The sequence below is a fragment of the Vipera ursinii genome (genome assembly GCF_947247035.1).
Source record: "Vipera ursinii genome assembly, chromosome: 1".
Classification (NCBI taxonomy): Eukaryota; Metazoa; Chordata; class Lepidosauria; order Squamata; family Viperidae; genus Vipera; species Vipera ursinii.
The window spans coordinates 75563796-75579561 of NC_139512.1; the positions used below are offsets into that span (position 1 = coordinate 75563796).

The following is a 15766-nucleotide window of genomic DNA, read 5'->3' on the forward strand; positions in this document are numbered from 1 at the left end:
CACACACACACACACGTGTGTGTGTGTGTGTGTGTGTGTATGTTAAATGTTTTTTAAAGTTGTGTGCTTCACATAGAGAGGGACACAGAGCTGGGGTAGAGATGAGTTTATTCTGAACAGAACGAACTGGGGGCAAACAGGGAAGCCTGGAGTCTATTTGTACCTGCCCAGGTGGATGGCATCCAATCAGTTCAAACCTGGGCTTCCTGCCAGTGCAGGTGACAATGGGTGTAGATCCTGGCTTCCCACCAGGCTGACCCTGCCTGGGGCTGTCAACAGCTTAAGTCATTAGGCTTATCCTGAGTGAGCAGTTATCGCCCGGAGCTGTCCAGCCCCTCTGCTGATCTGCACCATCAGCCTCCTGCTGTGCTGTCCTTTGTGTATGCTGGGAGGCATACACTGCATGTTTGTTAAGCATTCAGAATACACTTGCTTAGTCCCAGACACAGGACAAATCTTATTACCTGTTTCAGTCTAGCCCAAGGCCATCAACAGGCAGTAGCCACAGCAGTGGCAGCTCATATATGAACTACTAGAGTGGGGGGGTGGCTTGTGTGGGTTGGTTGAGGGTTGGTGCTGTCTCAGGTTAACTGTGCGATTGATCTGGATTCTGAGAAATTCATAGGCTGGCTGTAGGTTGATGTGTCTGTTGATGGAATTGCTTGTGGAGTGCTTGTGAAGTACCTATGGAGTGCCTATAAGGTCTATGTATACAGTGCTTTTGTTAAACAAATAATATTTTTTCCAATCAACTGGTCCTGAAAGTAATTAAGACACAAAGTATAATAATACTTTGATTGATAAGTGAATAAATAAATTTAACAAATTTAGAAACTTGGAATGGTTATGGAACACCATAGAAAAAGAATTATGAAAATTTTTGTATTTCCAAGCATGTTTTCTCCTGATATGTAATTATACAAAGTTATGTCATTGAATGGAGTCATAACAGGAATCCAATGTACACTAGAGCACTTTTATATGATAGAAAAAAGGAAAAAGATAAAATTTATATTTTAATTGACTGAATTACAAATGTGCCCAATTTTTAAAATTTATTTTAACCTAATACTTTCACTTATTCCATGTCCTTTGAAGAAAAGAAGTAGCTTCTATGTAAAGTCAATTTAAATCTAAAGCTAAATATATATTAATGATCCAAGTTCCATTAGTCATACTTATGTTTTCCTTTTTTCTCCAAGTTACATATATTGTTCTCTCCTTTTATCGTCTCATAGGAATAAACCTATGGTCCCTGGAATTATAGGATGCATTGGATTCCTGTTTGCAAAGCAGCAGGGAGAGGTATTAATTTGAAGAAAGGAATGTAGTATCGGATTGTCTCTCCACTAGCCTTTAAAGCTCTTTTTTAAGAGGCTGCAAAAGCTGCTGGAGTCCTCTCCACCCCTGAAGCTCAGAGGACATTTCAAGAATGTTAGCATGATGAAAAATTGTGTGCTTTCTGACAGACCTAGCACTAGCAATTAAATATGTATTTTGTTTTTTAAAAATCTCCTTAATAAAACTTCTTTGGAAGGAAAAAGAGTGGAAGCAAGTGGGGAAAAGACAATAGGATTATTAACATTATTATCGGTGCTTCTCTTAAAGTTATGTGCATGAGGCAAGATGATTGTGCCACAAAGTCTCCTCTGAAAATACCCTGGCTATTATGAAGATGAAGCATTGATTCTTTAGCAGGCAAGGAATTTATCATCCTGTTAAAAACTGCAGAACTTGGCCGGGGCTAGATAAGATAATTGGGGGTCTCAGTCTGTTAAGATGACCTAGAAATAGCAGCTATTCTTAGGCATGGAACAAGGCAGTTGCCTCAGACCAATTATAGCTGTTGGTGTCTGTATATGCTTGTGTATGTGCATACACAGAGAGAGAGATGAGTGGTTACCTTCCTAAGCCATCCGTGGCTTAAAAAGAACTTTCCACTGTAAAGCAAACTACACTGATGGAAATATTCAAACCTGCAGTGACTTTGTATCTATCTGTTCTACAATTTCATCTTTAGTTTAATAAATTTGTAAAAATTACGTTGTCTGCAGAAACGCTGTTTAATAGGTTTTTGTTGTTGTTGTTAGTTGCGAAGTCATGTCCGACCCATCACGGCCCCATGGACAATATTCCTCCAGGCCTTCCTGTCCTCTACCATCTTCTGGAGTCCATCTAAGCTCACGCCTATTGCTTCAGTGACTCCATCCAGCCACCTCATTCTCTGTCATCCCCTTCTTCTATTGCCCTCAATCTTTCCCAGCATTAGGCTCTTCTCCAGTGAGTCCTTCCTTCTCATTAGGTGGCCAAAGTATTTGAGTTTCAACTTCAGGATCTGGCCTTCTAAAGAGCAGTCAGGGTTGATCTCCTCTAGGACTGACTGGTTTGATCACCTTGCAGTCCAAGGGATTCGCAGGAGTCTTCTCTAGCACCATAGTTCAAAGGCTTCAATTCTTTGGCGCTCAGCCTTTCTTATGGTCCAACTTTCACAGCCATACATTGCAACTGGGAAGACCATAGCCTTGACTATACGCACTTTTGTTGACAGGGTGATGTCTCTGCTTTTGAGTGTGCTGTCTAGATTTGCCATGGCTTTCCTCCCCAGGAGCAAGCGTCTTTTAATTTCTTGGCTGCAGTCCCCATCTGTGGTGATCTTGGAGCCCAGGAAAATAAAATCTATCACTACCTCCATTTCTTCCCCATCTATTTGCCAGGAATTGAGAGGGCTGGATGCCATGATCTTGGTTTTCTTAATGTTAAGTTTCAAGCCAACTTTTGCACACTCCTTCTTCACTCGCAACAAGAGGCTTTTTAGTTCTTCTTCACTTTCTGCCATTAGAGTGGTATCATCTGCATATCTTAGGTTGTTGATATTTCTCCCAGCAATCTTAATTCCAACTTTTGATTCATCTAGCCCTGCCTTTCTCATGATGTGCTCTGCATATATGTTAAATAGGCAGGGCAACAGTATACAGCCTTGCCGGACTCCTTTCCCAATTTTGAACTAATCAGTGGTTCCGTGTCCAGTTCTCACTGTTGCTTCTTGACCCGCATATAGATTTCTCAAGAGACAAATAAGATGGTCTGATACTCCCATCTCTTTAAGAACTTGCCACAGTTTGTTGTGGTCCACACAATCAAATGCTTTAGCATAGTCAATGAAGCAGAAGTAGATGTTTTTCTGGAACTCCCTAGCTTTCTCCATGGTCTAGCATATGTTGGCAATTTGATCTCTAGTTCCTCTGCCTCTTCGAAATCCTACCTGTACTTCTGGTAGTTCTCGATCCACATAGTGCTGGAGTCTAGCTTGTAGGATTTTAAGCATAACTTTACTAGCATGTGAAATGAGTGCAATGGTGCAATATTTGAACATTCTTTGGCACTGCCTTTCTTTGGAATTGGAATGTAAACTGATCTTTTCCAATCCTGTGGCCACTGTTGAGTTTTCCAAATTTGCTGGCAAATTGAGTGTATCACTTTTACTGCATCGTCTTTTAAGATTTTGAATAGCTCAGCTGGAATGCTGTCACCTCCACTACCTTTGTTGTTGCTCAGCTTTCCTAAGGCCCACTTCACTTCACATTCTAGGATGTCTGGCTCGAGGTCAGTGACCACCTCATCGTGGTTATCAGGGAAGTTAAGTTCGTTCTTGTATAGTTGTTCTGTGTAATTTTGCCACCTCTTCTTAATCTCTTCTGCCTCTGTTAGGTCCCTGCCATTTTGGTCCTTCATCATGCCCATTTTTGCATGAAACGTTCCCTTCATCTCTCCAGTTTTCTTGAAGAGATCTCTGGTCCTCCCTATTCTATTGTTTTCTTCTATTTCTTTGCACTGTTCATTTAAGAAGGCATTCTTATCTCTTCTAGCTATTCTCTGGAATTCTGCATTCAATTGGGTGTATCTTTCTTTTTCTCCCTTGCCTTTCGCTTCCCTCCTTCCCTCAGCTATTTGCAAAGCTTCCTCAGACAGCCATTTTGCTTTCTTGCATTTCTTTTTCTTTGGGATGGTTTTAGTTGCTACCTCTTGTACGATGTTGCGAACCTCTGTCCATAGTTCTTCAGGCACTCTGTCTATCAGATCTAATTCCTTAAATCTATTTGTCACCTCTACTGTATATTCATCAGGGATATGATTTAGTTCATACCTGAGTGGCCTAGTGCTTCTCCCTACTTTCTTCAGTTTAAGCCTAAACTTTGCAATGAGAAGCTCATGGTCTGAGTTAGTCAGCTCCTGGTCTTGTTTTTACTGACTATAAAAATGGTTTGCCTTGGATTTGAACTAGATCATTCTGTCATTTGGGGGATTGTATCCCAGTATTGATTTTCCTACTCTTTTATTGACTATGAAGGCTACTCCATTTCTTCTGAGGGATTCTTGCCTGCAGTAGTATACCTGATGGTCATCTGAATTAAATTCACCCATTCCTGTCCATTTTAGTTCACTGATACCTAAGATGTCGGTGTTCAGTCTTGTCATCTGTTTGACCACGTCCAGATTTCCTTGATTCATGGATCTTACATTCCAGGTTCCTATGGAGAAAAAATCTTTACAGCATCGGACTTTCCTTTCACCACCAGACACACCCACAGCTGAGCGTCCTTTCGGCTTTGGCCCAGTCGCTTCATTCTGGTGCTACTAGTACTAGCCCTCTGCTCTTCCCCAGTAGCATATTGGATGCCTTCCGACCTGAGGGGCTCATCTTCCAGCATCATATCTTTGTGCCTTTTGGTACTGTCCATGGGGTTTTCATGGCAAAGATACTGGAGCGGGTTGCCATTTCCTTCTCAGTGGATCACATTTTGTCAGAACTCTCTGCTATGACCTGTCCATCTTGGGTGGCCCTGCACGGCATAGCTCATAGCTTCATTGAATTACGCAAGCCCCTTCGCCACAACAAGGCAGTAATCCATGAAGGGTGTTGAATAAGTTAAAGTGGCCCAAAAGAAAGCTGAAATTCATCTTAAACTGAGCAAGTACATCATTGGCAAATAATGAATAACTTGGGAAATATACTATGCCCTTTTTTTTCTTTAGGCTTAAAAAATAATAATAAAGCTCACCTGAAGAAAATAAAATCTTGGTTGTTGTTGTTAGTTGCAAAATCGTGTCCGACCCATCGTGACCCCATGGACAACATTCCTCCAGGCCTTCCTGTCCTCTACCATCTTCTGGAGACTATTTAGGCTCACGCCTACTGCATCAAAATCTTGGTAGAGATCCTTATTACCTAACTATAGTGGTTAATACCAGAATGAACCCGCAGAGGGCAGGCTTTCACAGGAAAATTGTGCAAGTATGTATGAGCCTGAAGCCTAATTAGTTGAACAGAATCTCTCTTACTTTTTCTGAAGTTGAAAGTGAGGAGATACATTAAGAAGCCCTTGATATAAGTACCTTCTGTGGAGGTGTCAACCAGGAGCAGCGGAGAAATGACTTTTCAAATATTAGTTAAAGATAACACTGCCCTGAGAAAAGGCCCCGATTTAGAATGATAGGTCTTTCCTGGCTGCATTATAATCCAGGAAGGAATTGTAAGGATTTTAGCTTTACCAGCAGCGTCACACAACTGCTTGATGAATGTAGCTTGTAGCCTTTTTGTAGCTGTTGCTAAATAAGACAACAAATCCAAATGTTTTCAAAACTAAAGGGATGGAAATGCACCAATATGTACCCAGCCATCACATCTGAATGTCGCATCTCGTCAGAAGCCTTGAACCAAATAGCAGGGGCCTGGATTTGAAAAATGCAGCCCAAGGACCTGTCCACCTCCTACCAAGGAATGACTTCATGATCTTTAATAAGGCCAATGGCTAGAGATCTGTGGACTCTTTGACAGTAGTGAAGTACTCACATTTGCCACGACGAAATCCTTAAAAAGACTCTTAATTGTGCTTGGTTGTGTTTACTCTTTGTGTTCTGCTCATGCTGCTATGACTTTGCTGGCATTTCTTCTCCAGAATGTTTTCATAAATCTGGGGGTTTCCCATGATTCATGAATAGTAAGAGTCCGCACTGGTGCAACTCAGTCCAAAGTCTTCATTGTCACTCAGTTCAGCCAGGAGCTTCTCATTTTAATTATATACCAGAACTTCAAGGAATCCCTAAGCACGCACACACACAGTTGCCTTATTCTTTACAATTAGTATCTCAGATGTGAAGAGAAGGTCCCCCTCCCTGCAGTAAGAAGTTTTTCCTATTCCTTGTGATTCCCTTGGGTAAAATCAGGTAGAGAATTGGGAGGAGAAGCAAATGAGGGCCATGGGAAGAAGGAATTCTGCCAGATGGATGTGTATTGTAATTGCATGTTAGATCTTATTAGAGGGTTGTTGTTATCTGACACTAGTGGAGTGGAGTGGAAGAGGAATGCTAGGCAGCCCAGGGGAGTGAAGATAATAGGGAGGAAAGTGATTTATGGCAAGAAGAGGGACATATAATGGGAGGACAAGAAGTTGAGTATCTAGTTGTAATCTCTAGTTCTAGACTCCTGCATTCATGAACAATGCATCCAGTTCGCTGGGTGTGCTTATTTCTGCTTAATGTTTCTGAATGCTAGGTATATCTGTAATGAATTTAATCTTATCTACAATTAAATTGTGGATAGGAGATCACATCTGGTGTGCAATATTGAGATCTGGCTGAATAAGATGTGAGGAGTCTCCTTTATGGAAATCTACCCAGTCAGATTTCATATAGTCATCAGTCCTGATTTCAGGGTAAGGAAGATAGCTTGGAAATGGTTTATCATGAGACTCTAGCCTTTGAAAGACCATTTTTCTTGAGGAGGCCAGATATGAATTGATCACCCTGCAGTAGATTTACCCAAAGTGTTAGTGCTGAGCAGTTTTACTCTCCCTTCTCTGATATTTGAGATGATTTATATTTATTTTATTTTTTTATTTTATTGAATTTATATACCGCCCTTTCCCAAAGGACTCAGGGCAGTTTACAGGGTACTTAAAACATTGATACAAAAATTTAAAACAATTAAAAAGAATTAAATTTAATCCCTGGAAAAAATATAAAAAACCCCAATTAAAAACTTTCAGCCTGGGCCGGAAAGCTCGAAGAGCCAGGTCTTCAGGTCCCGGCAAAATGAACGAAGGTCGGGGGCGGTCCTAAGCTCTGCGGGCAGCTGGTTTCAGAGGGCAGGCGCACCCACAGAGAAGGCCCTCCCCCTGGGTGTTACCCACCTGCAATCTTTAACCGGCAGCACCCTGAGAAGGCCCTCCCTGTGGGAGCGCACTGGACGAAGGGTACTTGATGCCGGCAGCAGGTGTTCCCTCAGATATCCCAGATCCAAGCCATTTAGGGCTTTATAGGTCATCACCAGCACCTTGAATCTCACCCGGAGGGCAACCGGAAGCCAATGCAGCTCGCAGAGTAGAGGTGTTACATGGGAGTGTCGGGAAACCCCCATCACAACTCACACGTCTGCATTTTGCACCAGCGGAAGCCTCCGAGTGGTCCTCAAGGGTAGCCTCATGTAGAGAGTGTTGCAGTAGTCTAAATGGGAGGTCATGAGCGCATGAGTGACTGTGCGTAGAGCATCTTGGTCCAGGTAGGGTCGCAACTGGTGTACCAGGCGAACCTGGGCAAAAGCCCCCCTGGTCACGGCTCCTATGTGATCTTCAAAACTGAGCCGTGAATCCAGGAGGATGCCCAAGTTGCGAGCCCTATCAACGGGGGGTAACACCTCACCCCCCATCGTTAAAGATGGAATAGTCTGGTTAACCCGAGATGCCGGTATGCACAGCCACTCAGTCTTGGCAGGATTGAGACGAAGCCTGTTTCTCCCCATCCAGACCCGGACCGCCTCCAGGCAACGGGACATCACGGCGAGGGCATCACTGGGTTGGTTTGGGGTAGAGGAAAAAAGTTGAGTATCATCAGCATACTGATGATACCCCACCCCGAAACCCCGAATGAACTCACCCAGCGGCTTCATATAGATGTTGAACAGGAGGGGAGAGAGAACCGACCCCTGAGGGACTCCACAAACGAGAGGCCTCGGGGCGGATCTCTGCCCTCCCATCAACACCGACTGCGAGCGGCCCAGGAGACAGGAGGAGAACCACCGTAGAATGGTGCCTCCCACTCCCAACCCCCTGAGACGCCGCAGTAGGACACCATGGTCGATGGTATCAAAAGCCGCTGAGAGATCTAATAGGACTAGGACAGAGGAACAACCCCTGTCCCGAGCCGCCAGAGATCATTCACCAGTGCAACCAATGCCGTCTCCGTGCTGTGCCCGGGCCTGAAACCCGATTGGTACGGGTCCAGATAATCAGTTTCCTCCAGGAACAGAGGAAGCTGATGCACCACCACACTCTCAACAACCTTCGCCAAAAGGTTAATGAATTTTTGAATTCATTGCCATAATAATAAACATGGATTTGCCCAGATTGTCACTGTTACAACCCCAGGGGGCTGACCATCTACCTGGCTTTTATTTTAGAGCAGTTGAGGCAAGGTCTAGTACTGGGAGACATTTTCATTACTTGCTTGTTATGGACACTTCATTCGGTCCATAAGATTAACTGGAGACACTAATTCTTGCAGATAGGAAGGGCCAATTACAATGGCCTGCCCCAGATTTTGATGGATTTGGAGGAATTCCAGACAGCATTTGGGGAATTTCTTAGATATCAGGAGACTAAGTTTATTAAATGGCTTGTTTGCAATATGAGAGTGAGTAGGATACTAGCTAGATTGAGCAGCTTCTCATTGCTTGTCAATCTTAGACTGTTCCTTGATTCTTTAAGGTGCTTTGGAAGAAGTGAGTGAACAGGTGCATGAGAAATTGTTCTAACTGTACATGTATAGAGCTTTAATTAGAGCTGTTATATTTATGATGATAAAGGTGGCTCTGTGAGAATACTTTTCAGTCCTCACTGTATTTGCAGATACTGTAGTTAGCTTGATGTACTCATTAGTGTGTTTCAAACCCTTCTTGGACAGCAAACTCTATTGAAATACATTCTAATTTTCTGGGCAAACATTTATGGTTAAAATAACTCATCTTAATTCTGAATAGAAAGTTGGGTGGACAGAATCCAAAGAAGTGACAAAAGTGATGTTTGCAGTATTATTTGAAAGTTTTAGAGCCTGTAGATCTCAAGAAGTAAAAACATATGGTCTAAACCTCATCCCCCATATGGCTAACTAAATTTTGAAATTGCTGACATAAAGGAACTAAATGTGGTACCCCATGAGCATCACAGCTTAGTGGAGATTTAAATGCTAGTCTTCCCAGTCCCGATTGAGTTGTCAAAACTTGCTCTATTGTTTGAATGTTGCAGATGTATAATATATCTCCAATGTCTTCTTCCCTCCCTCCCTTTCTGCAGACTTTGCATATAATTTGTCTTCTCAGCCTGAACTATTAAGGATGGCCAACTTCACCAATGGCAATTTCACCAAGGAAAACACCGCTAAGCATAAAATCGTGGAAATGATTTTCATAGTTACTGTAACTGGGTCACTTAGTCTTGTCACTGTGGTTGGAAATATCTTGGTCATGCTGTCCATCAAAGTGAACCGCCAACTTCAGACCGTCAACAACTATTTCCTCTTTAGCCTGGCCTGTGCTGACTTGATAATTGGCATATTCTCAATGAATCTCTACACCGTGTATATTGTCAAGGGCTATTGGCCACTTGGGGCTGTAGTATGTGACCTCTGGCTGGCGCTAGACTATGTAGTGAGTAATGCCTCTGTCATGAACTTACTCATCATCAGTTTTGATCGCTATTTCTGCGTTACAAAACCATTGACCTACCCAGCTAGGCGGACAACCAAAATGGCTGGACTGATGATTGCAGTGGCTTGGATATTATCCTTTATCCTCTGGGCACCTGCCATATTGTTTTGGCAGTTCATTGTTGGAGAGAGGACAGTACCAGAAGGACAGTGCTACATTCAGTTCCTCTCCAACCCAGGTGTAACCTTTGGCACAGCCATTGCTGCATTCTACCTCCCAGTGGTTATCATGACTGTGCTGTACATCCACATCTCATTGGCCAGCCGGAGCCGTGTGAGAAGGCACAAACCAGACAGTAGGAAAGAGAAGCGGACTAAGCCACTCAGCTTTCTGAAAAGCCCTCTGGTCAAGCAGAATAACAACAATTCTCCCAAGAAAGTGGTGGAGGTGAAGGAGGAAGCAAAAAATGGGAAAGTAGAAGAGCAGCCCTTGCAACCATCTGAAACTACTGGCCACCAAGAGGAGAAAGAAACCTCTAATGAATCCAGCACGGTAAGCATCACCCAGACAAATAAAGAGAAACAAGGGCTGGAGATTGTACCAGCCGATGCAGGCGAGAGCCCTGCCCATCCTCGGATCAACCCTGCCTCTAAGTGGTCCAAAATTAAGATAGTCACTAAACAAACTGGGACTGAATGTGTCACTGCCATTGAGATTGTCCCAGACAAAGAAGCCCGTTCTACCCCAATTACCTTATCAAACAGCCGTCCAGTTAACGTCGCCAGGAAATTTGCTAGCATTGCCAGGAGTCAGGTTAGGAAGAAGAGACAAATGGCAGCTCGGGAGAAGAAAGTCACCAGAACCATTTTTGCCATCTTGTTGGCTTTCATTTTGACATGGACACCTTACAACGTGATGGTCCTCATTAATACATTCTGCAACTATTGTATTCCTGAAACAGTCTGGTCCATTGGATACTGGCTGTGCTATGTCAACAGCACCATCAACCCAGCTTGTTATGCCCTTTGCAACGCTACCTTCAAGAAGACCTTTAAGCATCTTCTTATGTGTCAGTACAGGAACATTGGTACCGCAAGATAATCTGGATTTGGTGGGGGGTGCTCAGCAATGGAGTTGGGTGTGGAGATTTGTCATTCTCCAACCAGATCAATCTATTATTCTTAGTCATACCACCAATTACTAGATGGAGCCTTTCACCAAATGCAGAATCAGAACTAGTGAAAACATACTCTTTCAACTTACTTGGCTCTTGAATATTCACCAAGAAATAGGCAGATCTTCCACCCAGATGATTCTCTTGACTGTGCTTCTTCAGAAAACAAAGAAGAAGGAAGCTAGGGATTAGATGTGATTTCACCAGACAGACAGACAGACAGACCTTGCTCTTTGCCCTGCTGCTCTTGATACATCATAAACTTTCATGATCTTTTCATTTCTGTCTGACTAAACTAGGATGCCTCTATTGGTGGCTGGGTGGTACATTAGAAAGAAATGCAACAAAAAAGATCCTTCTTTCCTTGGATGCATTGCTGGCTTTATGCTTGTGTGCACGTATGAGACAGAAAGAGCAGCAAGGAAGTGAAAACAAAAATATATTGTTTCAGTACCAGTCATCAAGCTGTATCAATTTCTATTTCTAGGTTCTAGGACTTTGTCTAGATAAATTTCCAGTGTCCCAGGTGCAAGGGACTTGTTCCTCTCAGGGAATATATCAGCTGCTGGAGAGGTCTGTCCACTTCATAGGTTTCTCAAGGGCCTTACCAAATCTGCCTCAACTCCATTTCTTCATGGCAGGCTGTTGGGCCAAACAAACTTCTTTCGGGATGGGTTGAATGACCCCTCAGATTGTTTTGAAAAACAAAACAAAACAAAAACATGGATATCACATGGATACCCAAAGTCATTTCTGCAATATTTTGGGTCATGTGCCAAAGCCGTCTAAAGTGATTGATCTCAAAGGTAAGCATGGTGTCCTTGAAGCAGTGGATGCTTGACAGCAGCTCCAGGGAGAAGAACGAACAAAGCAGCCATAATGGTAGAAGAAGATCTCTGCGCTGGCAAGTCTTTTCTAAGAGAGTCTTTAAAGCCCTTCTTTTTTTTTCCTTTTAAAATTATGTCACCATTGCATACCAAGCCCCCCTTACTCCACGTATATTTGCTTAACTGTCATTTCTTTTTATGTACTTAATTTTTTTTTAAAAAAAATTCTGATAGTAGATTCTGAAGCAGGCTGTGGCGGAAAGAAACAAGGAGTGGCTGCCCTACTTGTTTCTGCATTACGTATTTGAGGGAATACTAAGAAGATACTCATGAGCTTTGTAAATGAGCATTGCCTTCCTTCTAGTCAGTGTTGTCATAGAGCCCTCAGCATGTGGGTTCCAGTGTACATATACAGCCTAAATCCCAGAATACTCATCTTCCGTGTAGACCAATTAAACCCAAGTTTTGCTCAGTGTCTCTGGCACCCTCGGGAACATATCAGAGCAGAGTATAATCACTGGTCCAATGTTTCCTGGGTTGGTCAGAGTGACCATAGCTATAGACCTCTCTATTTCCTGGCTAAGGGCTCTCAAGTTTAAGAGTTGCCCTTACATTTGGCCAAAGGCTCCTGCTTCATGTGGCTGTAGAGGCAGCTAGGCTGCCACTGCCTTTCAAATAATTTGCATAATGTTGCCCAAAATGCCTTGCAGTGTTTTTTAAAAAATTAATTAATTTATTTATTTGTTACAACTACAGTGGGAACCACTTAAATAAAATAATTGAACTATATATATATATATATATATATATATCACAACTTTTGGTCATTCTCTTTTCAACTAGTTGCAAATGTTCTTCTCCTCCACAGAGAATCATTTAAAACATTAGGGATTAAACTTGAAACTCTAATCAAGATTTTGTGAATTAAGAAGTCTCATGAAAAAAACCTCAAGATGAACTACTAGGGAGTGTTCCCCAATCTAGTCATCTCTGGATCTGTTGGTCAGAATTCCCAGTCAATTCAATGTATTCCAAGGGGACCAAATTGGAAAACTTCTGATTTAGAATATTTTAAATAACTATTAGGATGATATAATCTTTTGTAAACCTGGTTAAATTGTAAAGCTATATAACACTTAAAATAAAATTATGGCAATCTAGAATAAGAAATAGTTATTGGTTAAGATGGTTAAAGATTACTTGCTCAGAGTTAACTTATCCTAAAATACAATTTCTGAACTAGAATGACATAATAGGAAATTAAGAGTGCACTGTCACATAGCTATATTCCTACAAGAAACTAAGACAATTTGACAGGCCTAGCATGTCATTGGAATCTGGACTGTAGGTTAAATTGTGCTTAAGGAATACATTAACCACAATTTTAACAATGTTTTGTTAACCTTCTTTTCTTGTGTTTTCTGGACCTAGACATCAAGATTAATTGCTTGTAAACTTTGGTTCTGACCTCCACACTAAGAGGTAACTAGAATGGTTGCAAAATGCTGTTGTATTCACATATTTTAACGAAACAATTAAAGCAAAAGTTTCAGCTGGTCAGACACTGTCCAGGTAGTTGTGATACCTTTTATAGCAATAGCACTTTGATTTATATATTGCTTCACAATGCTTTATAGCCCTCTCTAAGAGGTTTACAGAGTCAGCATATTGCCCCCAACAATCTGGGTCCTCGTTTTACTGACCCCGATGAAGGCTGAGTCAACCTTCAGCTGGTCAGGATTAAACTCCTGGTAGTGGGCAGATACCCTGTCTTTTTATTTTACCAGTGCTTTTTTTGTAAAAGAAAAAGGTGCCGGAACTCACACATGTCATACAACCCGCCTTGCCTACCCTACAAGGTTCCATCCAAAAAAGGTGCCGGAACTCTGTTCTGAGCGTTCTGTGACCAAAAAAAGCCCTGCTTTTTACCCTGTTTTAGTTCCTCCAAAATTCCTGCTAACCAACAAAGCAGGAGTGGTCCATACTGACCCCTAGAGAATGCTTATCACATTGTGTGAAAATGTTTGCATCTCTGCTGTGGTTTAAGTATGAAAAATTCCTCCACTAACTCACCATCAATCCTATCATACCAGCTTCTTCGCACTTATTTGTTCTACAGACCAAAGACAGTTCTTTTAATTAGGCAAAATGAGGTGGCGGTTTGCAATGGCAGATAGAGGGTACAGCAACAGCAGAACCAGGCATGCCAACTTTTGTGCATGAAATGAGGATGACATTTTAACCTTGCCCCAGAGTGCATTTCTTCAGCCAAGCTTTAAGAATATGGAATCATAGGACTGGAAGGGATTTTGGAGGCCTTCTTGTCCAACCTCTTGCCCAAGGCAGGAGGCTTTATACCAGACATGTCAAACACAAGGCCCGCGATGCGGCCCGTGAAGTTTTATTTTTTTAAAATTTATTTTATTTTAATTCCATTTATATCCCGCCCTTCTCCGAAGATTCAGGGCGGCTTACAAGCTTAGCAGTAGCCTTCATTCTATGTAGACCCTCCTTCTGCCAGAGACACTCAGATCTGTCCCACTCCTGCCCAGGTCCCCATACGCACCCTTGATGCCAACGATGTAGAGCTGGCCACGCCCATCCAGTAGGCCATATGCACTCTAGCCACGCCCACCCAGTAGACCACGCCCACCCTGGCCATACCCACCCGGCCCCCTGAGGGCAACTGCAATGCTGATGCGGCCCTCAGTGAAATTGAGTTTGACACCCCTGCTTTATACCATCCCGGACAAATGGTGGTCCAATCTTTTGTTGAAAAGTTCCAGAGATGGAGCACTCACAACTTTGGGAGGCAAGCTGTTCCATTGATTGGACATTCTAACTGCCAGATTGGATCTCTCTCTGATGAGCTTCTACCCGTTGCTTCTTGCCCTGCCCTTCAAGGATTGGAAGACTGCTATCACGTCTCCCCTGGGCCTTTTCTTCATTACACTCAACATACCTGTTTTCCTGAGCTGTTCATCGTACGATTTATTACTCTTGGCGGTGCAGGGTTCTTTCTGAAGACCACTTTTATTCCTTGATATCTGCTGTCATATGCTATGGAAATGTCCCCAAAGCCCTTGAAAATGTAATTACTGGAATAAGTATGTGGAATTCCTTATATAAAATCATGCATCCAATATGACCCAGAAGCTGAAATTTATGCAATGGAAAACCAGGAGGCAAAGCTTATTCCAGTTTGGATTTTTTTTTTTTTGCAATGTAAATGAGAAAACAACTCATTCTGTTGCAATTCCACAGGATGATTACAAATGTGATGAGTTTCTGAGATTCATATTTTGCAGTAGGAAATTGGTAAGTATGGTGGCTGCCCTGAGTTTTTGGAACTGCCTGCCAAGGGAGATCAGGCCAGCTCCTTTTAAAAATCTATCTGCTGGTAGGAAAAAACATTTTTTTAAAAAAAATACTCAGACAAACCTTTAATGGAGGGGTCTTCAAACTGGGCCCTTTTATGACTCATGGACTTCAACGCCCAGAATTCCTCAGCCAGTGTGCCTCAGCCAGTGTGCCTGGCTGAGGAATTCTGGGAGTTGAAGTCCATAAGTCATAAAAGGGCCCAGTTTGAAGACCCCTGTTTAATGGTATGTTGGAGAGACTGCTGAGTTGAGTTTTGAAGGCTTGAACAATGTCTTGATTTAAAAAATCTTTTAATTGGCTCAGATATCATTCTTGAAAGGAAAAGAAGATTATCATACAGATAATTAAACGAATAATCAGTCATATGAGGTGAATCCTAAATGCTGAACAAGGTCATAATAAGGCATAATCATGTGGTTAATTGCTTTGCCATCTGGAACAAAAAATTCCCCTCTTAACCCCCAGGTGGTCTCTTAACAAGAAGCCACGGGCTTAATAGATTCATTCCTTGAGGTTGTTTTTCTGTTATTTAAAAGTGAGTAAAATCTATCGCCCTGCAGACTTTTATTATTCTGATACTAGTCTGGGAGGTCAAACTGTTGCATCCTGGAAAATCCCTGAAGGCTCAATTGAAAGTTAGCTTTAATCAAGAAGAACTTCAAGCATTGCCAAACAGTGATAACT

The 15766-nt window shown here is 42.3% G+C and overlaps 1 protein-coding gene across 1 annotated transcript in view; it reads left to right on the top strand.

Annotated features, from left to right (window-relative positions):
* The window catches only part of CHRM4 (cholinergic receptor muscarinic 4), a gene marked incomplete at its 3' end in the record, with an annotated part of 61927 nt that extends 51126 nt beyond the window's left edge, over nucleotides 1-10801 (top strand). The window contains exon 2 of the mRNA XM_083353340.1: nucleotides 9348-10801. Within this exon, the coding sequence (XP_083209466.1) occupies nucleotides 9348-10801 (1454 nt within the window). The remainder of the gene's footprint in view (nucleotides 1-9347) is intronic.
* Between the last annotated feature and the right edge of the window lie 4965 nt (nucleotides 10802-15766).